This window comes from Bipolaris zeicola, assembly GCF_000523435.1.
Source record: "Bipolaris zeicola 26-R-13 unplaced genomic scaffold scaffold_106, whole genome shotgun sequence".
Taxonomy (NCBI): domain Eukaryota; kingdom Fungi; phylum Ascomycota; class Dothideomycetes; order Pleosporales; family Pleosporaceae; genus Bipolaris; species Bipolaris zeicola.
The window spans coordinates 61,769-82,954 of NW_006912155.1; the positions used below are offsets into that span (position 1 = coordinate 61,769).

The following is a 21,186-nucleotide window of genomic DNA, read 5'->3' on the forward strand; positions in this document are numbered from 1 at the left end:
GAAATGATGATCCGAGTGTGGTTGGCCGTATCGAATCCAGCTGGGCAACGGGTGTGATTGTGCGCAAAGATGCGCTAGCGAGTGAGAGGCGCAGTTGTCTAGGAATGGCTGTCAGCTCGTTGCGAAGAAAAGCCCGTATCGGCAGTCACGTCAAAAGGGGACAGGTCGTCATAGCGAGAATGTGTACAAGAGTGGCAGTCTCGTGTCAGTAAAAAAAAAAAGTCTGGCCTGTCCGGCGGAATCTTTAGCTAAAGTCGGTCGGCGTTCATTGTGCGGTCCGGGCAGGTAGAGGCGCGATAGCGCCCAACTACCCGGCGCGATGCCGTTAGGTTTCAGCTTGTAATTTGAGCATCGATCCTGATACCGTCCACGGTCAAATCGTCCTTTGAACCTCCTGCACTGCAGCCTTCCCGACTGGCTGAAAATGTGGCTATACATGGCGTTGACGGGGAAGGCAATTGCATGGACAATCAGCCTCACCCTATCCATCCTAACACCCCCCACGGAGTGAAGCTGCGATATGACTTTCTACTTTGGGATCAAGGGATGGCCGTGCGCGCTTGGCGGTGGTAAAGGAGCCGAGCATGTGTCTAGATCGACAAGATAAATGTCAAACTTGGACCTGCCAGGAGCTATTCCAGGATCCAGCTTTGCATACTACACCAAGTATGTAGGTGTGTATTCAACTTCCTGGTCGTCATGCATTCGATGCTGACACGACTCGAAGACAGGGTCAGTCACGTCATGTTGCCTGACCTGGACAACCTTTCGATTAAGCAAGGTCCCGCGGCATAGCAAAGGCATTGCATTGCCGGCGCGTCTTTGCCTGGAGGCTTTTCAACAATCAATCGATTGTTCATCCTTGCAGCGCAGCGCAGCGAAGCCAGTCGTCGATCAATAGTCGTGGGGCTTGTCGAGTACTGTACTGATTCGATATCCAATATAATACGTAGATTGCCTGCATGTCGTCCTGGTCCACCTGCAGGCGCGGCGAGTGGACCCGATGTGCGGACGGCTGCAGAATCGCTGCAGGGTACTGTGCAACCGTAACGATGAGGGCGACGACATGTCACCAAACGGTCCTGGTAGCAGTGTGGGATGCAAGGAGCTGGTCGGGTATGTTTCTGCTTCTTCTTGTGCACCAGGTGTGCCGACGTCTGCTCGGGGCCGTCGGATATACCTGGACGAAGCAGGCAAATAGGAGTTTTGCGTCGTAATCAGCTAGGATTCCTTCGGACCTGGCGCCGTCTAGACACTGCGCCGGGCAGGATCGCGTAGAGCATGAGGGGCGGAAGGAATGGTGCCGTGCTGGCATTGCGTCCGGCACGCCCCTCTGGTTGTTGTGCACCCTCTCCCCTGGCCGTTGCGTTGCTAGTGTGAGTGTGCGTATTGTGGTGTGGTTGTGGCCTTTTCCATCTTTGGCCACTTGGGCAGGGACGACAGTGCGCCCAAACCCAGGGGACCCCGAGCCCCGAGCCCCCGCCACATCCACGTGACTAAGCGACCATCCGCCAAAATTTCATGCACACAGTCATCACGCCGAGCGCAACTTGAGCCAGGTCCAACAATACCTCTGGGAAAGAGTTCACGAGCGACGCCATGGCACAAAATGACCAGAACGTGCCAGCGCCGCAGCCTTCTGCGGACATGCCACCCGCCATGGCCGAGGTGAAATCGCAGGCTGTGGACGATTTGCTCAAGGAGATGAACCGCATGCCGCTTTTCATGACAAGCCTGGATGAAACAGATGGTGAGGGTGGCGACAACATGGCCCTCGAAGCGCTCAAGGCATTGGCATATGAAGGCACCCGTGCTGAAATTGCAGAAAACTTCCGCCAGCAGGGCAACGACTGCGCAAGGACAAAGCAGTGGTCCAATGCAAAGGAGTTCTACACAAAGGCAATAGCAGCCCTCAAAGGCCCGCAGACCCATCGAGGCTCAGACGTTGCAGGGCCGGGCGTTATCGATGACGAGCTGGATGAGCAAGAGGAGGCAAACAAGGAGAGGTCAATTGCAGAGGCTGTCTACGTCAACCGAGCACTGTGCAATTTGGAAAAGAGTACGTCGTGCACAAGGGAGCATGTTTAGATGACAGATCAACTGACATGGTGCAGAGAACTTCCGCTCATGCATCCAAGATTGCGTAGCTGCACTTCACATCAACCCAGCAAATGTCAAGGCTTTCTACAGATCTGCCACTGCTGGCTTGGAGTTGAACAAGCTAGACGAGGCTGCATGGGCCTGCAATCGTGGACTAGCCTTGGACCCTACCAATGGACCGCTCAAAGCTCTTCAAACCAAGATTGAGACTCGAAAAAAGTACGTAGAATCTGTGGAAAAGGCGCGTCGAGAGCGCGAGGCAAAGGCTGCCTCGGAGCGTGCAACACTGCAACTTGCCCTCAAGAGCAGAAACATCCTTACCCGAAACACGGACAAGGCGCCAGATCTAGAAGATGCAACGGTCAAGCTGGAGAACAGCATGGATCCTTCTTCGACACTGACATTCCCGGTCATATTGCTCTATCCTATGGACTCGCAATCAGACTTTATTAAGGCATTCTCTGAAAAGGAGAAACTAGACCAACACTTGGACTACATCTTTCCCCTACCATGGGACCAGAAGCACGAGTACACGGTGGAAAATGTAGAAGCGTACATGGAGACAGCAGCCGGCGGGCTAATCAAGGTAGGCAAGAAGATGAGCCTTGGCAAGGTCCTAGGAAGCGGGAAGCCAGAGATCGTCGATGGTCTAGTATCCATCAGCGTGGTTCCAAAGGACAAGGCTGCCGGCTGGATCGAAGAGTTCAAGAAACGACAAGGAAAAGCTTCATAGCTCAGGCCATGTATAGTATGCACGTACATACTTACATAACCCACGGCGTTTTTCTGCCACATGGTCTTCCATACGATCATCGCCGTTAACGGCCCGAAAACAAGCGCGGATGTATCGCTAAACGCGTGGAATACGAATCCGGCGCTGTTCCCAAAGTCCGGTAATGAAGGGTTCCTTCGGCGCATGGACAGTAATCATGTGTCACGCAATTGTCATCTCAAAACTGCTCAACTCACTTCACTCCCCTGAACATGTACGTAAGTATGTACACTGCCTCGGGCCGCACATACAGACGAGTATGACGTACATTTTTCTCAGCATGCACGCGTACTACGTTTTGGTTACGGGACGGAACGAGCACAAAAACAGTCTTGCAAGCAGAAACACTTGTACACTACATATCTGCCTACTGCCGCGTCATCTGCTCCTTATATCGATATGACAATACGTACACACATAGCCGCAACAGCAGCGTCGTCCACCTGTACACGAGATAAATATTACCAGATCGGCAAACGATCATATTCGCCAAGTATCTTGAAATACAAGAAAAAAACGGCTCAGAATGCGCCCATAAGCCCGCCCCAGCCTCTACTATAACACACCATATTATCCATATCAGCCAGCCTCAACAATCTCAACCCACGCCCAAAACCCGGGTATACGGTCAGACGCACCTAGCACAGCGGGGCCACAACGGACGTGCACCCTGAAATAGGACACTGTAGCACAAAACTATAATATATACAAAAATGCACAATGTGGCTGGGCTGGCTCACCCTATAAGCGGGGTATGCTATTATCACCATGCATGCAGATTTTAATCAACCAACCTTATTCCAACATATACGCCGACAGAGCACCATTACCTCTCGTAGCTCCACAAACACGGCAGAGGCAGATGGCAGAAGCGAACAGACCCCCCAAACTCCCTTGGAGTAGTCCCTCGATCGCCCCCTCTTATCGACCTCCCCCCCCCCCCAAAAAAACGTGACAAACAACGCCGCATCAAACCCGGGGCGATCTTTGCCTCCCCCTTATCCCCCCTTCATCATTCCCACATCTCGAAGTCTAAATAAAGTTAAGTGGAACCTTCACCCTAACCCCTCCCTAGCAAACCCCATCCATCTATCCCACCAACCCTTCCCAACCCTTCCCAACCCAAAAGCATATACTAGGTAGCCCGGCAAATGGCATCGCGTGGCACACCACATGGTTCAAACCATGGTTCATGCAAGACGGCCGCACATGCACGCACACGCACACACACACACACACACACACACACAACGAACCCGTATTTTCTTAATTTGCGCGTACCTTAACGTACATAGGCGCCCGAACCCACGACGGGGGGCGGCAGAAGGGAAGGGAGGGCTCGCTTATGCAAGGTACGGATTTCATTACTAGCGTTCCCGGGTTTCCCGTTTTGATATTGGGCAGCCGTTTTTTTTTGGTGTAGTAGTATGTGTTCGGTTGCTTTCTTTCTCTGTTTTAGGCCACCCGTCCGTTCCCGCTACTTCCCACGCGAAAGGGAGAGAGAAGGGAAGGAAGGGAGGGGGGCGGGCCAATTTCTGGACTAGGCGTTGATGTCCGATTGTCCGTTTTTTTCCAAAGTGGGGTAGTCCAAGGTGGAGAAAAAAAGGATCAGATACACAAAGATGCCAAGGTAGGCAGGCAGGGGAGGAAGGCCAGGTTTTCTTTCTTTTTTCTTTTGCATTTATCCGCCGTTGAGGCACAGTGCGATCGGCGAACGGGGGTTCAGTCTAGGTTGGCGGAACAAACATCATTTTATTGCGCTAATCAATGCATCGGGAGCTGTGAACCGTCTTTATGTAAATCATATCGTGCTTTTGTGTATCTTCGAAGAGGGATGGATTGGTAAGTAGACCGTGCCGCAGATGAAATTTGCCTTGAAAAATGCCTTGTCCGCAAGTACCCATGGCCATGACGCCATTCGCTACTGGGTGAAGAACCCCGTACCCCGACCGATAGCTAGGTGTACATTACAGTTGCTGAACTGTGTATGGATGGTTGAACAAATTTACAAATGTCATGGTATCACTCTTCACCTCTATAACAATCGTGAGATACTAAGGACGAGTACTTAAAGAAATACATAGGTTTTATTTTGATACTCAGATATGTTACATGGGCGGACAAGGCGATAAGCGGACAAGGTGATGGGCGAACAAAGTAGTGGGTGGACAAGATAATGAGCGGACAAGATAGTGAATGAACAAGGTGATGAGCGGACAAGGTCATAGGCGGACAAGGTCATAGGTGGACAAGGTGAGAGGAGCTGGAGTATACTTATATATGGTAAGCTAGTGGGCTCGACTCACCACGGACTACCTAGTGCAGTATTCCCCTACGTCACAGATCCATATTTGTATACCATCTCGGTCATCAAGATTGTTCCTTCTCATAGAGCTTCTTCTTTCTCGTCATGGTAGCCTTGAGCTCTGACCAAGCCAGTGGATGAGCTTTTTCGCGATGCGAGTACCATCTGTCCGCCGACTGCACCACCTCATCTGCTTTAATCTGCTCTAGATAGCCCAGAAATCTGTGATCAGAGCACTGCAGCTGTCGACGCCCACCGAAGAATAGAGTGATTTTGCGGAGCTTCTTGGCATCACGGAGGACACGCAAACAGTTGAGTAAATACTCGTCGTTGAGATATCGGCGCTGCTCATTGGACGTGAGATACGGCGTATCCCGCGGACAGGCGTCGTCGAATACCCACTTTATATCACGAAGATACTGTAGGTTTTCTGAACCGATCATCTTCAGAAAATGCAAGACGTCTTGATAGCCAATCTCTTTGGGGACAATGTCCCAAAACGGAGCGCGGGTTGCGTAATGGCGATGGAAGGAGAAAGCGTTTTCGCCGTACAGAATCGAACAGCCTTCATTATGAACTAGCTTACACGTCCGGAGGAACTGAGACGACCTTGCAAGACTCCTATTAGGGCCACTACCTCTGACTGCGGGGATCGTGAGCATTTGATCGGGGTCTTTTTGTGCAAAAAGACGGCGATAGATGTTATTACGCAGCTCTGGTGGCAAATCCGTGAATCCCTTGGGGCGCACCGAGACTGTTTTCGTCGGCTCTGAAGCTAGACGGATCTTTTTCAATTTAATCGGCCTCATCTCGTGCAGGTCATCTTGCTTGTGTATGAGGGTGCGGTCGAGCTTGACAAAGAGGGGACCATGAAAGCCTAGTGGGACGTTGAACTGCAACGTTATCGGCGGAGGCTTTCTCGAGTCGCAGCGGACGCCTTCCTCAATATCGGTCATTTCATCAAGCTCTTGGTTGTAGATGATAGGCTCAGGGCGAGGGGATGGAAGGGAGGGGCTACGTTTGCGCTTTTTTCTTTTGTTTGCTCGACCACGAGGCTCCATGTCTTCATCTTCTTCATCCTCACTTTCTTCTGTCGTAAAAAGGTCGGCATCGTCAGCTTCGAAGCTCACATAGCCGTCGGGTTTCTTGATTTTGCCTGCACTCCTGCGGATGGGACGGCCGGTGTGCTTGTTGTAGACTGTGATGGCCTTTGGTGGACTGCCGAGCTCGGGGCTGCTGTCCCGATCGCGGCGAGTCGTTGACGAAGATGGATCTGGAGTCTTTGCTTTGTCAACCATGATGGGCAGCAATGGTGTGCCGGTTGAGGTTGAGGTTGAGGTTAAGGCGGCGGTTGAAGTGAGTAGCGGGGTGAGTAGGTGCGCGACCATAAACAGTGGAAGGAGTCACGCCGCCTGAGGAAGTGACGGTCACTCTGAACGCGTTCCTTCCAGTATCACCTTGCTAGTGGTCTTGGCGAACTGTTTGCTAGTAGCGGAGGCGCTATTTCGTCGAGCACTTGGAGCCGGGTTTCGTATTGACTGGTAGTACTGCATTGTATCGCTCTGTCTATGCCCGTCAACACTCGATACAGCACCCTCTACTGGTGCCGGTTGCTGAACGTCTTGTTCAAGTTGAATACTGTAGCTACGATGCATTGATTGCTGATCATTGCGGTTCTTCCAGGTTAGCGTAGACGTCTAGACCGATTTGCCAGCATATCCTAAATATCAAGCGGGTGTGATAAGTTGAAGAGTAGGAAGAGGTACTTCCTACTCTCGCCTAGAAAGAAGCTTTCCATGTCATTTTTTGAGCTTATCAGTGCGTAAGTTTCGTAGACCTGCCTGTCTACACTTGGTCCAGCAGTGGCTATTGATGTCGCGAAGCGCCCTGTCCCCTACGTGCAGATACCAAGGGGCATACAGGGCGTGACCGGAGGATGGAGGACGACGGCGGTATGCCAGATAGTGAAAAGTGAAACAGTTATGTTTGGATGATGTTGGCAGCATACATATAGTATTCATTGGTGCGCGTGACGTTGCCGTTGATACAGAGTGAGAGACACCAGCGCTAAGTATGGTGGGCGACGGGCACTGTCTCTTCACTTTCATCACTATGCACCTTGGCTAGTTAGTACACAGAAATGAAATGCGTACTCTGCCAAAGATCTAGATAGTTTGAAATTCCCATTTACATATGATGTACTGATTTTGCTTTGTTGAACCTAGAGGATAAGCAGGGGGTATGAGTTCGAAGCCCGATATGGAGGAGGAACATGATCAGCCATGAACAATCCGAAGAGACTAGTTTGCGGAGCCCAGAAGATGAAATATGTCCTGTCTCGCAAGCAGTAATCGAAAGGTAAAGAATAAAGAATAAAGTGACATTCTGAGTGAAGTTATGGACATACTAGAATGAAGAAAGCTCCTACAACGACTCAGAGAATGATGAAGTGGGTATTGAACTTTTTAGATATCTCTTTTACATGAAACTATGCCAGTATCTCATATCTCCTGTTTATATTCCTTGTTGAATGCCCTTCCAATAACCATTCTCCTAACCTCACTTGTTCCAGCTCCAATCTCGTAAAGCTTGGCGTCTCTTAGTATCCTTCCTACAGGCACCTCGTTCATATATCCCATACCGCCCATTAGCTGGATGGCATCAGCTGCGACCTCACTCGCCCTTTCGGCGGCATACAGAATCGCGCCTGCGCAGTCCTGCGTCTTGATATTCGGGCTAGCGTGCGACTCGTCGACAGCGCGCGCAACACTATATGTGAAAGACTGCGATGCCCTGTACTTTGTGTACATGTCTGCCAGTTTTCCCTGGATGAGTTGGTTGTGTGCAATAGGTTGGCCGAACTGCTTCCTCTGGTGGGTGTATGGCAGAACGTTGTCAAGCGAGGCTTGCATCAGACCCAAGGGACCAGCCGAAAGAACAAGTCGTTCGAGATCCAAACCCTCCATTAGTACGCGGACACCACGATTGATCTCGCCTAACACGTTCTCCTTGGGAACGAAGACATCCTCGAAGACGAGCTCGCCCGTGTTGGAACCGCGCATGCCGAGTTTGTCAAGTTTGTTGGCTACACTGAAACCCTTGGATGAGGTTTCGACAATGAAAGCCGTGATGCCTTTGCTAGCTCCATCGGGAACGGTTTTAGCGTAAACAACAATGGTATGAGCATCAGGTCCCTATATTCGTCAGCGTCAGTATCTTTACTCCCAGGAGGAAGAACAGACGTACGTTGGTAATCCACATCTTCGTGCCATTGAGCAAATACCCACCATCCACCTCTTTTGCAGCCATCCGCATGCTTACAACATCACTTCCCGCACCGTGTTCACTCATGGCCAAGGCTCCTATCTGCTCGCCGCTGATCAATCCAGGCAGGTATTTCTTTTTTTGCTCGGCGTTTCCGTTCAACACCAGCTGGTTGACACAAAGCTGGCTATGGGCGGCATAGCTCAGCCCAATGCTTCCGCTCGCCCTTGAGAGCTCCTCCATGACAACACAGTGTGCTTGGTATCCCATTGCTAGACCGCCAAACTCCTCATCGGCCGTGATACCCAGGAAGCCTGCTTCACCGAACTTCTGCCACATATCGTTGGGGAAAGCATTTTGGCGGTCTGTTTGCGCTGCGACTTCCTCTGGGATCTCACGGCGGGCGAACTCACGAACTGATTCGCGGAGCTCATCGAGGTCGGATTGTGTGGGTGGTGTGAAATTTTGAGGGTGCTTTGTAGATGCGTAGCGTTGCGCGGTGGTGATGAGGGTAGGACGAATGCGCGACTGGCGGATACTTCGTGTGAGGAGACGGTGAGCTAGAGACGCCATGGTTTATGACTGTGTGCAAGAAAAACAAGGAGAAAAAAGTGTGTGAAGAACGGCACAAGCGACGAGAAAGTCGTGAGATGTTTGAATAATGTACGTTCGGTTTGCGGCGGCTGATGAGCCGAGGCACCTTCCTAAAATGCGGAGGAGGTTACGTCTGGTCTGGGGAAGAGACAGCAGCGTCATCCCGCGCCTTGGCTAAATACATATTATGCAAAAAAAGAAAAACAATTTCGCGACACCTAAGTGTTAACGACAGTCCTCTATCGCGGTGGTGTACCGCCTTCAAAGCTCGTCCACGCGCTTCATGGGTCTTCCATTGCACTCCCCCACATCTAATGCCACCAAGAATCTGCTCACGGCATTGTATGCCGCAATGGTGGCCGTCAACTCTACAACCATGGTGTCGCTCAGTGCCCGCTTGACCATTTCAGAGACCTCATCCTCAACCTGTACCTCGACCGTCATTTGATCGGTGTACACCATGACTGCATACTCTTCACTACTGAACCCAGCAGGGACCTCCTTCGCAACCATTCCATGCTTGGTCACAGGTAAGTCGAAGACGGCTTGCAGCACCTGTTTTGAGACGCCAGCTTTGTGCGCGAGCGCAGCGTGGATATCCCATTCGTGCACTGCGTGATTGTGTACTGCTACTCGGCTGATTGCAAGCTCCTTAAGTGTGTCCGGGAGGCTGGTCTTGGTGCGGATGGCGCCGATGAACGAGTTCCAGCCGTCTGCTACGGCGGGATTGTGGAGGAGCGCCAGATCAAGAGGAATGAGGGGGCGGGGCTTTCGTCGCTCGGCGATGCGCTCGTAGATCGGACGCGCCTCTTCATTTGGAGGTTCGCTGGGGGCATATGGGACACGCATTTTGGCTCTGACAGATGGAGTGAAGGCCCGTGAGTAGGTTATGGGTAAGCAGACACAAGAAAGAGGGCGTGAAAAGTGGAATTGACGGAGGAGCATTATCAGATGAAAGGGGGACTGGACTTGAATTTATAGCCAGCACACGTAAAGAGCGGAAATATGACGGAATTGCTTTCCGGTGCCCGGAGCCGTTTTTCTAATGGTCTTGAAAATGCTTTCATTTTGTTTTCATTCAGGAGGGTGTTTCCCATCAATTCCGCTAAATACAACATTTATATAACAGACACTGCAAACGCTAGATTCTCACAGCCTGCTCTGCTCATCAAACACATTTGGTAGCCTGGGAATGCCCTCAAGTCTGGTCGACTTCTTGCCAGAAGGTGCAAGTGTGACGTTGTATGTCAAGTCGAGCTTGGCCTTGGGGTCCGTGCTAGGCACAAAGTCGAGAAGCAAATCATCCTTGACAGCAAAGACGGTGTCGTTGGTGACGTATGGGTCATCACGGGGGTATAGTTGAGTGATCAAAGGCTTGTAGTTGTCTGCTGAAACCATGAGATGGATGTGAGCGGGGCGGAAAGGGTGGCGGTCGAGGGTCTTGAACAGCTGGCCAGCAGCGCCTATTATGGTGGGTTAGTCAGGTTCACGTTTTGGTGTGGAGTTATATTTCAACATACCATCGGTAGGCAGCGAGTACGCTGTGGGCTTGTAGCAGTAGTACCAGTACTCGCCGTTCTCGTTTGTGGTGAACTTTCCCCTCAGGTTGTTTGGCTCCTGGTTGTCAGGGTCCTGGAAATCGTACTTTCCGTTGGCACTCGCTTGCCAGATATCGATGACGGCGTTGGGGATGCCCTTCTTGGTGTCTAGGTCAATGACCTTGCCGTGCATGAGAGTGGTCTGGCCATCGGGGTGGGGGTTTCGGACAATGGTATCGCCAAGTGGGCGGAATGGCGAGTGTGGCGACCAGAAAGGGCCGAGAATCGTTGAGGAAGTAGGTGTCTCGCCAGACTCGTTAATGTGCATGTGAGCGATCTCATCGACCAGTCTACGAGTGTGTCAGCGAAATGGTCTAACTATTTTGCCAACTGTAATGCTTACGATTCTACTCCAAGGACATCAGAGATACGGTGCGCCTCGTTCCTGGTGCTGGTGGTGGTTTTGCCAATGGAGTTGACAAATCGTACACCCTCAAACCACTCGTCGTTGGTCAACTCGACCTCACGAATAAAGTCGTGGAGATGTCTGATCAGCTTGCCCATAACAAATCGTGTCCGGTCTGGTACCGCGGGTCCCATGGCGTTGATGACAGCATCGGTGAAGTTAGGGTCGAAGCGATGCCCGCCCTTGTTTTCGAGGTTGGGCGCTTGTTGTGTGTTTGGGTCCATTTTGGTTGTGTCAAAAATATGAATGTGCAAGAGAAGATATGTTATCAAGCAGGTTTTAGAGAGTGGAGTGGTGTTGGATTGTTTCTGACGTCTGGGGCATGAGGGATCTTAATAAATAGCATCTTGGAACACCCCGGATCCGCCAACCGAATGAGCGCTGTTAGAAACCGCCGTGTACCTAGCCGCACATCAGGCGATGAAGCCTTTTCAGATGTAGCTACGGCATACTGCACCGGCTCTGAGACGGGCTGGGAGCATGAGGGGTCACAGTGCCGGGTTGGCCCATGGGGTTCTTTGGCGGCTGGCCAATCACAGCCAGGCTATTGGGGAAGAAGTCTTTCCCGCCCTTTATCCCTCATACTAAGCGGCGTCAGCGCCACTGCCCCGCCCTCGGTACTGACCTCGGACATTTGCCTATGCGACACCATGCTTGATCTTGCGTGGGTAGTCGGAAGTGGAACAGTAGAAGACGTCGGGGGGTCCCAATTCCTTTGCACCCTCCACACTACCGACGCGCAAGTCGCTGCTGTGAAAAGAACAAGCTCTCAACATGGTCAAACACCACCTCATGATCGGCACATGGACGCCGCCAGGTGTGATAATCACAGTCTCCTTCGACGATGAAACGCTGAAGCTGGAGTTGGTGAAGAAGACCGAAATCCCAGAGGATGAACCGATCAGCTGGATGGCCTTTGACGTATGCGCACAACCCACGAGCCTTGATGACACCAGCAGTGACTGATCAACAGCAACACAGCACCAAAGGAAGAATATCTACGGCGCATCAATGAAGAAATGGAGTTCACATGAGGTGAAGAGTCCGGGCGAGATTGTGCACACAGGAAGCTTCCCAATTGGCGGACATCGTATGCGACTTCTGAACATCCTCACGATTACTTGCTGACAGGTATTACAGCCAAAGCAAATGATGCCGACACAAAAACACGCGCCATCTTCCTCCTTCCCGCGAAAAAGCCACCGTATGCCGTATACTGCAACCCGTTTTACGACTATGCTGGCTATGGCAACATCTTCTCGGTCAACTCCTCCGGACACATCAAGGAAAACATCCAGAATTTCGAATACTGCGAGAAAACCGCAATCCACGGCATGGTCTTCGACCCCTCAGAAACTTACCTCTACAGCGCAGACATGTGGGCGAACCGGGTGTGGTGTCACAAGAAGATAGATGATGAGGGCAGGGTAGAAACAGTAGGCTTCACTGAAGCGCCGGCTCCAAAGGACCATCCTAGATGGGTAGAGATGCATCCCTCGGGTAACTATCTCTACGCTTTGATGGAAGGAGGAAACAGGCTGTGCGAGTATGTGATTGATCCAAAGACCAAGCTACCAATCTACACTCACAAGGTGTATCCCTTGATACCGCCTGGTAAGCGCTATACTCACCGCCTAGTATATTCACCGCTAAAATAGGCACCTTAGGTATTCCCAACGCAGACACAATGTACCGGTCAGATGTCTGTTTCCTAAACAAGTCCGGCAATTACCTTTTCGCTACGTCCCGGTCCAACTCGTTTGATCTCACCGGTTATATCGCTGCTTTCAAAGTCGCGCCGTCGGGCGCTATCGAACGACAGATTTGTCTTAATCCTACACCAACTTCTGGCGGCCATTCTAATGCAGTCTCTCCATGCCCTTGGTCGGATGAGTGGCTCGCACTTACCGACGACGAGAAGGGTGGAATTGAGATTTATAGATGGCATGATGAGTTCCTTGCAAGGGTTGCAAGGTTGGAGATTGGAGAGAAAGGGTTTGGTATGAATGCCATATGGTACGACTAGTTTGTCCAGGACGAAATATGAATGCTACAGCAATCCATGGAAATTTGATACATTGTTGATTGTCATTCTACGCCATGGAATGAGTTACTCTTAAACTTTTCCACCCTTTAAGGAAATGTCTTGGCGCCTTGAAGGATGGGGGGACAAACTTCCAGCTGACGTGTGATTCGCACGACCAAGCGAATAAAAGATGCATGCCGAGTGTATCTTCTCCGCTGCGGCCGGGTTGTGCCCGGAAACCTGGCGAGAAGTCTTGCGGATTTATGTTCAACCACGGAGGAATGAGGGGCAGCGCTGGAAGTGTTTTGCCCCCAGTCTAGCGGCAGCCGGCAAATAACATCGGGGAAGCTCTTCTTCCCCCTCCAACTTCGTCATGGTCCGCACCACGGCATTGTAGTTTAGATTAGGTTAACGTTCGCTGAATTCAATACCAACCTTGTAGTTTCTTTCTCAAGATCTGTCCTCTATTTCTGCTTGTAGTCAAAACACGTTCAACGACAAAAGAACATTGCGGACTTACTACAGCCACCCCACACTAGCAAGACAGAATGGCGTCCAAGTCAACTCCAGGCATTTTGTACGTGACTATGCAGCCCAAAGAGGGTCTGCCAGAAGCACAATTTCACGACTGGTAAGTTGACTCTTTAGACAGTCGAATTCTGGCTTCGTCAAGATCCCATCTAACCTTTATCCCCCCAAGGTACCAAAACGAACACGGTCCCAACCGACTTCGCCTGCCGTTCTGCAACAATGGCTTCCGCTACCGCGCAACCGATCTCGAGGATGCGCCCGGCTCAAAAGACAAGCCTGAGTGGATGGCTGTTTACGACTTTGACGAGCTCGAATGGTTGACGAGAGAACCGTATCTGAAACTTCGTAGTGCGCCGGCGCAGTCGCAACGGGAGAGGGATACTATGAAGCAGATTTTCGTGGACAGAAGATCCTATGACCTGCTCAAGGAGTGGAAGGGAAACGACTTCAAGGACCTGCAGAAAGTGGAGAATGAGGGCGAGAAGAACGTCATGATTGCTGTGAGCTTCGCGCTGCAGGATGGTGCAGGTAAAGAGGAGGAGCTGAGGAAGTGGTACGAGGAAGAGCATGTACCGCTTCTGCAAAAGGTTCCCGGGTGGAGACGAACAAGGAGATTTGTCACTTCATATCTGGACCTTGAAAGCGGACACAAGACGGAGAAGGAATATCTCGCGCTGCACGAGTATGGCCTGCAGAACGGACTTGGAGGACCAGAGTTCAAGGCGGCTATCACAACAGAGTGGTGCGACAAGATATACAAGGACGTGGTCAAGGACCGCAAGAGGAGGGCATATGAGCTATACTACACGTTTGGCGCTGCACAGCGTGATCTGCAGAGTCTCGCAAGCAAAGACACATTTGCCGTAGAGACAACAGAGGGCAAGGTAAAGACGCACCCAGCACATACCACGCCAGAGCAACGACCAGTGATAGAAAGCTTCGTCACAACAAAAGACGGCGTCGAACTCCCCTACCGACTCGAAGGCTCCAGCGACCCCAACGCACCACTCCTCGTCCTCGCAAACAGTATCCTAGTCGACTACGGCATCTGGGACGACTTCGTCACCGAGTTCCTCAACCTTACAAACAACAAGTACCGCATCCTGCGCTACAACACCCGCGGCCGCAACACCCTACCGCCTGACTCGACATCCCCAATTACCGTGCACACCCTCGCCGAAGACGTGATAACGCTCCTCGACGCCCTCCGCGCCAAAACAGCCTCCATCATCGGCGTCTCGCTCGGCGGCGCCACAGCCCTCAACGCAGGGCTCTCCTACCCGCACCGCATCTCCGCCTTTATCGGCTGCGACACCAACGCCTTCGCGCCCGCCACCAACGCCAAAGCATGGAACGAGCGCGTCGAGCTCGCGGAAAAGGAAGGCCTGAAAACAGCATCTGGTAACCCCATTGTAGGCGAGGACCTCGCAGAGATCACGGTCCGCAGGTGGTTCGTCAAGGAATCCTACGACGACGCCGAATTGGCCAAGAAGATCCAGCGCGTCAAGGATATGGTCAAGACGAATTCGCTACCGGGCTTCCGCGACTCGGTCAGGGCGCTGCATGAGTATGATATCAGGGAGAAGATGGCGGGGTATCAGGGTAAAGGCGCGTTTTTGGTCGGTGCAGGCGATGGTGTACTGCCGAAGACTATGAAGGAGAATATGGCGGAGAAGCTGGGGAAGGGGGTTGAGCTCAAGGTTGTAGATGGGGCTGGACACTTGCCCATGGTGGAGAGACCACGCGAGGTTGCGCAGTTTGTGGCTAAGTTTCTGGAGGGTTAAGGAGATGCGGATATGTGTGTGTCAGGGGGGGGGGTCTGAAAATACGATTTGCCTCGAAGCAGTTCGAGTATATTGTAGACGAGAGTGTTGTATTCTGGTATTTCTTGAGTCTTGATTTTTGAGAAAAGCCGCCTAGTACACACCTGATTTTCCCGCTCACGAACTATCATGCAGTCATCAATTTCATAAGTGCCTTATTTTCTCACCAATAGCATTACTTGAGCGACGAATCTTTTCTTTCAAACCCCCCCCCCCCTACTATTCAAACCCTGTTCTACACACCCCTCACCTATCCTCTCTACCATCCGTCCAGCTAGTACAATTCACGCACCGCTTAGCCTTCTCACTAATATATTTCCTACAAAACTTGCACTTGACCTGCCTCTTGACAATATTGTCGCCGCTGCCCCTGCTATAAGCCAGCGCAATGACCCAAAGCGCCAGCGCAACAATAATAAACCTTACAATCTTGTCGAGAAAATTGCCGTAGGCAAGTACCACAGCACCGTCATCAACGGCCTGCTTCGGCGTATTGTAGCCGTTTGAGATGGAGGTATTATAGTTTGGGCCGTGCTGCAGGACGGCAAACTTGGCATCGAGGTTACGCGAGAGAAAGGGTAGGAGTGAGATTATAGGCAGGATGATGTCGGACACAAGAGCATTTGCGCAGGCGGTGAAGGAGGCTGCGAGACTGCGAGGGGGGTGGGTGGCCAGAGTTAGTATACCGGTTACACTACACTACACACACTCTGGGGGGGGGAGGCGCAAGCAATCGGGCCATTGAGAAGGAAGGAATTTTTTTTGATCCTTGCAAGACAAAAAAAGGGTATCACTGTACATTAAGCCGACGGCTACCTCGAGCACGTTATCGCGAAGCGCAAAGTTGCTGAAGCTATCCCAGGCGTTGAATGTGTGGCGCTTGATGCCTTGCTCTGCATCGCGCAGGGTTTGTTGTGTGTTGTCGTCTAGGCGTGGCATGATGGCGTTAGGAATAAATGGTGGTGGTGACGTTTGGGAGGGAGGTTGGTGCATGGGTATACTACGAAGAAAGGGAGAGAAAGCTGGGGTTACTTTGGGTAGCGACGTCATGAGAACCAGGAAAAGGCTCCGACCAATCACGATATCATCCGCTCTGCTGGGACACGACACCCCATACCACTGACAACGCACACGCATCCTTACATGCGCACCCACGCTGATTCCACCTAGCACCATTTTTGCAAATCCAAAAAGCAAAGGCAATTGCGTGTTTGATCTTCGTTTCGTCATGTAAATTGTTAGTTACACGTACTTATGAATAGCAAGTCCCCTTTTAACCCGCACTAGCTGAATCATTGCAGCTTTGCCTAATGCATCTAGAAGACCACTTTTTTTTCCACACGGGTGTCGATCTCTCTCCTCGGGCGTGGGCCTTGTTAGCGATACGCCCGAGGGGTAAAGTGCCCTAAACTTTTTTTTTACCCTACGTTTCGCCATGGTGATAGGGTAGGCGGTTGCAGCGCTACGCATGTCATCGCGACCATCTGCGCGCAATCGCATCCTTTGTTCGTAGACCAGTACACACCCTCATCCACACATAGATTCTATCATCTTCTTTCGCTGCGCACCTGAGCCACGTACCGGGCGTGCATGCTAGTCTGTGCTGCTGCATGCAGCCACTTCTGAACATGCAATTGAATGTAGTCGTAGTCCACCCCCACAATTCGGCCCTTTTTTCCAACAACCCTCATTCGTCCAAAAAAAATCACACAGGACGCGCACTGCTGTGTGAGGCGTACTGGTACGTACATGCGGCGTAGTACATACATGAATTCCGCCATCGGCGTAGACTACCCCGCCATTACGCCAGCCTCGTCTCTGTTCAGAGAGAATAGTTAGCCTAGCCGACGCCGGCCCGCTCATCATGGCCGTGTGATCACGCATTGCCCTTCCTGGACGGACTAAGATCGCCCGTCTCAGAAGAAGAAGGATGAGAAGGGGGGAGGGGGGGGTTAGAGATAGTAGTACTGAGAAAGAAAACGCAGGGTCTCTGATGCATGGACATGACAAGTGGTCAGCTCAAAGTCAGGTCAACAGACACACACAGTCAGGGTAGATCTCATATCTGCTCGCCTAGCGCTGGGCGCGATACTCCATCTCCGAATTTTCCGCGTGGACCGTCGATGATTGGGTCGTCGTGGATAGCATTATGCCGGCAGCTATCATTGCGCAGCGGCAGAATGGAGTCGTAAGTAGGTGCGCGGCCGGCGGGCAGGTCGGAGCATCTGTGGAGCATCACGATTGCGATGGGTGGTGCTTTGTGGGTGTGCACGGTGCTGGGTGCCGCTGATCTGGCAAGACAGTGGAGGTTTGGGATAAGGGCGGTAAGCGCGCGACGAAGGGGAATTTTGGGGTGGATGGAGGGGTAAAAGGGTATCGGAGGCTGCGCCGTGAGGTCACGGCACCTTGCACTTGCTTAGCGTGCAGCACTAGTGGGGGTTGGTGTGGTGGGGGGATCCTTGATCACAAATGTGTAACCATCAGGAGATTGATTTTCCACCCCCAAGTAGTGTCAGACGTCCACTGGGTGACGTGCCCCCGTGCTGTGCACCGAAATTGCACGAATATGCTCGAATGAGGGGAAGCCTGTCCACTGCAAACACAGAGTATGCTCGAGATAGTACCATGTTGATTTTTTTGCCTCTCTCTCTATCTGCTCATTAGACCCGATGCTGCTTCTGTTGCGCAATCTGGAAAAGAATAGGTGTAAATGCTGACAAGTAAACGCCTCCCAATGCAACTTCCCCTGACAAAACAGTCCCGTGGTATACCAAAAACGCCTTCTTATGCTGTGCGCGTGTGCGCTGAGAAACAAAAAAGCCACCAACACCGTGCAATGCTAGATAATCAAAAACAAAATACCCCCCTGCTGCTCCATAATGCTGATGCTGTAAATTTCATGTATGCAAACTGCCTCTTCTTGCTCAGTCTTGATGCAGGTAGCTGCCATGCCTTCCCATGGTTTACCTCGACACGTCTGTCACTGAGTCTGCCCTTGCTCTTGACTTTGACCTTGTCGATGACCTCCGGCGTTCGGCACCATCCTTTGCTTTTCTGGTTTTTGGTCGACGGAGCACAGGGCCCTCGTCCTCTTCTGACTCGTCTACAGTGAAGAGATCCGGGCTGGGTTCTCGCCAAGAATGGCGATGGCCGGATAGTGTACGTGAGTAGCGGCGACGATTCTGTTGCTTGCGGGCAGCAAGGTCCTGGGCACGTCCTCGACTTGGTTCAGCAATGCTGATCTTTGATGGGCTAAGCTGAGACACCACGTGGGGTGTGTCGTTTAAGCGTTCGTCATCAAGCCCCATGAAGGACTCTTCGTCCTCCTCGTAGATGGTTGGCACGTGATAGACGTTGTGGAGTGGGGCGTGGTTCTGCTTGACATAGCGAGCCCACCTGCCGGCGACGTTGGACCTGAACTTGGTCGTCTTTGCGGTGCGTGGTCCCTCGTCGGCGTCGATGCCGGCGCTCAGAGACAGCTCGTAGGGATCCTCGGCGTCGGTGATGGGGGTGATGAAGTGGGCAAAGGGGTCCTCGTCGATGTCGGGCAGATGGCTGGAGTCGTCGTCGGACGTCTCGACCCATGGAGGGAAGGAGTAGGCGCGAGGGTTGGAGCGGAGATAGGAAGGCATGGCTGATAGGGTGTCCTTGATGGATCGGAATAGGCAAGCGAAGCGGAGTGGTAGTGGGGGCTTTGAACTTTTTTCAACCTTGACTAAGGCGACGTGACAGAGAATCTTGTCCTCCCGGCTCCGTGCCGGTGGTGGTCAAAGGAACAGCGTGAAAGCACTCGTTGCAGAGGGCTCGCAGCTGGGGGCGCAGGCAGGTGTTTTTGTAGTCGGAGCAGCTGGAAGGGGCACACGCAAGGGGTGTATGCGTGACTTTGGGCGCACGTCTCGGAAGAGTCACAGTAAGGCGGAGTCGCAGTGCAGCCTTGGGGGGGGGACAATGGGGATAGAGATTGGTGCCTGGGGGGATTGGGGAAGGGGGAAGGACACAAAGGCAGAGAAGTGATGATGATATTAGTATGGGCCCGTGGTGTTTCCTCCGCAAGAGTGCCGGATGGGTGAATGGCGTGCTGTCGAGGATAGGCCGAGTACTTATGTTTGACAGGCCGCGATGTGGTGCCGCAAGAGGAGCCCTGCAGGTGCAGTGCATATGGCTGCGGGCTGCATTAGCGTGGGAGAGGGAGAGAAGCTTGGTGCAGCGTGGACAAAAAGGGCAAGGATTCCAAGGCCATGGGGAATGGGTGACAGGCAGAGTGATGGCTGACGGGCCACATGAGATGGTTGGTGGCACACCATCGCGGTGAGGGATGACCTGCAGCCTGCACGCGTGCATTGGCCACTGGATGTTGCGGACGACACGGCCGTTAATGCAGGATTGTCGATCGCGATGCCGACGGCGACCCGCCAGAGGCCGAGCTAGGACTTGAGACTGCCCAGCGCGATCGTAGGTACTGTAACTGTCTACTTACTCGTCGCAGCGGGCGGGAAAAGACGAATGCGAAGAATCGTCTACAACATACGGTACGGAACATGGTGGTGCTTTTGCTCCACCAGCGGGGCACACGCACAATGCCATCACCACCACCATTATTCCATTCTCACTCAGCCTCACTCGACCTTGCCTGCTTCGGCTCTGCCACACGTCCTCTCGCACACCCTCTCTGCCCTCGCCGACTGGTTTTACTTTCCACTACGCGTCCCCCCTCCCCTCCCTCACGAGCATGACGAGGCTGGCTGCGTGAACCTTCGTTCGGTGCCTGCAGCCGACACCACCACCATCACGCCGCCAGTCACGGCGCGGTTTGGCAATACCTGCTCCCCCCCATTGTGCGCCTGGTTTCAGCCAAGTGCCTCCTCCAGCTGATGCGGCTCCAATACACCATGTCCTGCACTTGACCTCTTCTTGCCATGACATTCGCCACACGCTTCGGACACCAAAGTAGTCGTTTGCTAATACACGGCCATATGATAATGACACGCTGGGATATCGCGGCTCTCCAGCCCTGGCTCCACTCCCAATCCGCCAATCTCGATATTCGCTTCGCTGCTATATTCCTGCATTTTCTAACCCGCCCGGCCTCGTGCCGGCCTTACTTTTCTTAGGTCCCCTCAGACCTGATACCCATCTGCCCGCATGCAGCGCCATGGGGCCGCCGTGCACCTCACAAGTGCGCAACACTGCTCAAAACTACGTCATTGCCAAAACTGCAACTTTTGCACCATCCGACCATCGCCGTGTTGCCATGGAACTTTTTTTTTCATACAGAACCGTGCATCGTCGTTAAGCGCGCCAGGCTGACCTGTGGCTCAATACTTGACTCAGCAGTCCATCTCACCCATTCCTGCGTCACCTGGACCCTGCTACCGCCTGACGGCACGCCATGGCCTATTCCAGCAACTGTGAACTTCAAGCTTTCCCACTCGCTTAGATGAACAAAGGCGGCCTGAACATCTCACCGTCAGCTCTGGCGAGCACCTCCGCCCGCACCTCAGCGGCCTGTCCGGCTCTGGCGGCGCTGCAAAGTGGACGAATCCCAGCCGTGAGCGCCTCGGTAGACAGAATCGCCAGGGCACACTATCCTCTTTCTAACCAAATGGCACGCGCAACAATCACAGCTACGCTTGCATTTGGGATAGTTCAGCTCTTACTTTGATTGCTGCGACGAGATTGGATCCATGTAAAAATAAAAGCAAACACTTTGCAGACGACATGGGAAGCCGGCAACGCCGATCGGGAAATAGCCATCTTTGTCGCCCCC

The 21,186-nt window shown here is 52.5% G+C and overlaps 7 protein-coding genes across 7 annotated transcripts; 3 read left to right on the forward strand and 4 right to left on the reverse strand.

Moving 5' to 3' along the window:
• Nucleotides 1–1,599: 1,599 nt before the first annotated feature.
• Nucleotides 1,600–2,833, forward strand: COCCADRAFT_27360 (uncharacterized protein; the record flags this gene model as incomplete). The annotated part of the gene is made up of 2 exons (XM_007715447.1): nt 1,600–2,059; nt 2,115–2,833. 2 exons carry the CDS (start codon nt 1,600–1,602, stop codon nt 2,831–2,833), a joined length of 1,179 nt encoding a protein of 392 aa, XP_007713637.1.
• Nucleotides 2,834–5,242: 2,409 nt separating this feature from the next.
• On the reverse strand, nt 5,243–6,475 carry COCCADRAFT_37955 (uncharacterized protein; the record flags this gene model as incomplete). Its single annotated transcript, XM_007715467.1, has 1 exon — nt 5,243–6,475. One exon carries the CDS (start codon nt 6,473–6,475, stop codon nt 5,243–5,245), a length of 1,233 nt encoding a protein of 410 aa, XP_007713657.1.
• Nucleotides 6,476–7,678: 1,203 nt separating this feature from the next.
• COCCADRAFT_99651 (uncharacterized protein) lies at nt 7,679–11,263 on the reverse strand (the record flags this gene model as incomplete). Its single annotated transcript, XM_007715468.1, has 6 exons — nt 7,679–8,371; nt 8,424–8,969; nt 9,372–9,998; nt 10,212–10,498; nt 10,556–10,923; nt 10,977–11,263. 6 exons carry the CDS (start codon nt 11,261–11,263, stop codon nt 7,679–7,681), a joined length of 2,808 nt encoding a protein of 935 aa, XP_007713658.1.
• A 550-nt stretch (nt 11,264–11,813) lies between these two features.
• On the forward strand, nt 11,814–13,065 carry COCCADRAFT_6173 (uncharacterized protein; the record flags this gene model as incomplete). Its single annotated transcript, XM_007715443.1, has 4 exons — nt 11,814–11,960; nt 12,021–12,129; nt 12,180–12,653; nt 12,707–13,065. 4 exons carry the CDS (start codon nt 11,814–11,816, stop codon nt 13,063–13,065), a joined length of 1,089 nt encoding a protein of 362 aa, XP_007713633.1.
• Nucleotides 13,066–13,613: 548 nt separating this feature from the next.
• COCCADRAFT_27365 (uncharacterized protein) lies at nt 13,614–15,380 on the forward strand (the record flags this gene model as incomplete). The annotated part of the gene is made up of 2 exons (XM_007715448.1): nt 13,614–13,696; nt 13,766–15,380. 2 exons carry the CDS (start codon nt 13,614–13,616, stop codon nt 15,378–15,380), a joined length of 1,698 nt encoding a protein of 565 aa, XP_007713638.1.
• A 285-nt stretch (nt 15,381–15,665) lies between these two features.
• COCCADRAFT_6175 (uncharacterized protein) lies at nt 15,666–16,358 on the reverse strand (the record flags this gene model as incomplete). The annotated part of the gene is made up of 2 exons (XM_007715444.1): nt 15,666–16,071; nt 16,219–16,358. 2 exons carry the CDS (start codon nt 16,356–16,358, stop codon nt 15,666–15,668), a joined length of 546 nt encoding a protein of 181 aa, XP_007713634.1.
• A 2,024-nt stretch (nt 16,359–18,382) lies between these two features.
• On the reverse strand, nt 18,383–19,051 carry COCCADRAFT_99653 (uncharacterized protein; the record flags this gene model as incomplete). The annotated part of the gene is made up of 1 exon (XM_007715469.1): nt 18,383–19,051. One exon carries the CDS (start codon nt 19,049–19,051, stop codon nt 18,383–18,385), a length of 669 nt encoding a protein of 222 aa, XP_007713659.1.
• Nucleotides 19,052–21,186: the final 2,135 nt, after the last annotated feature.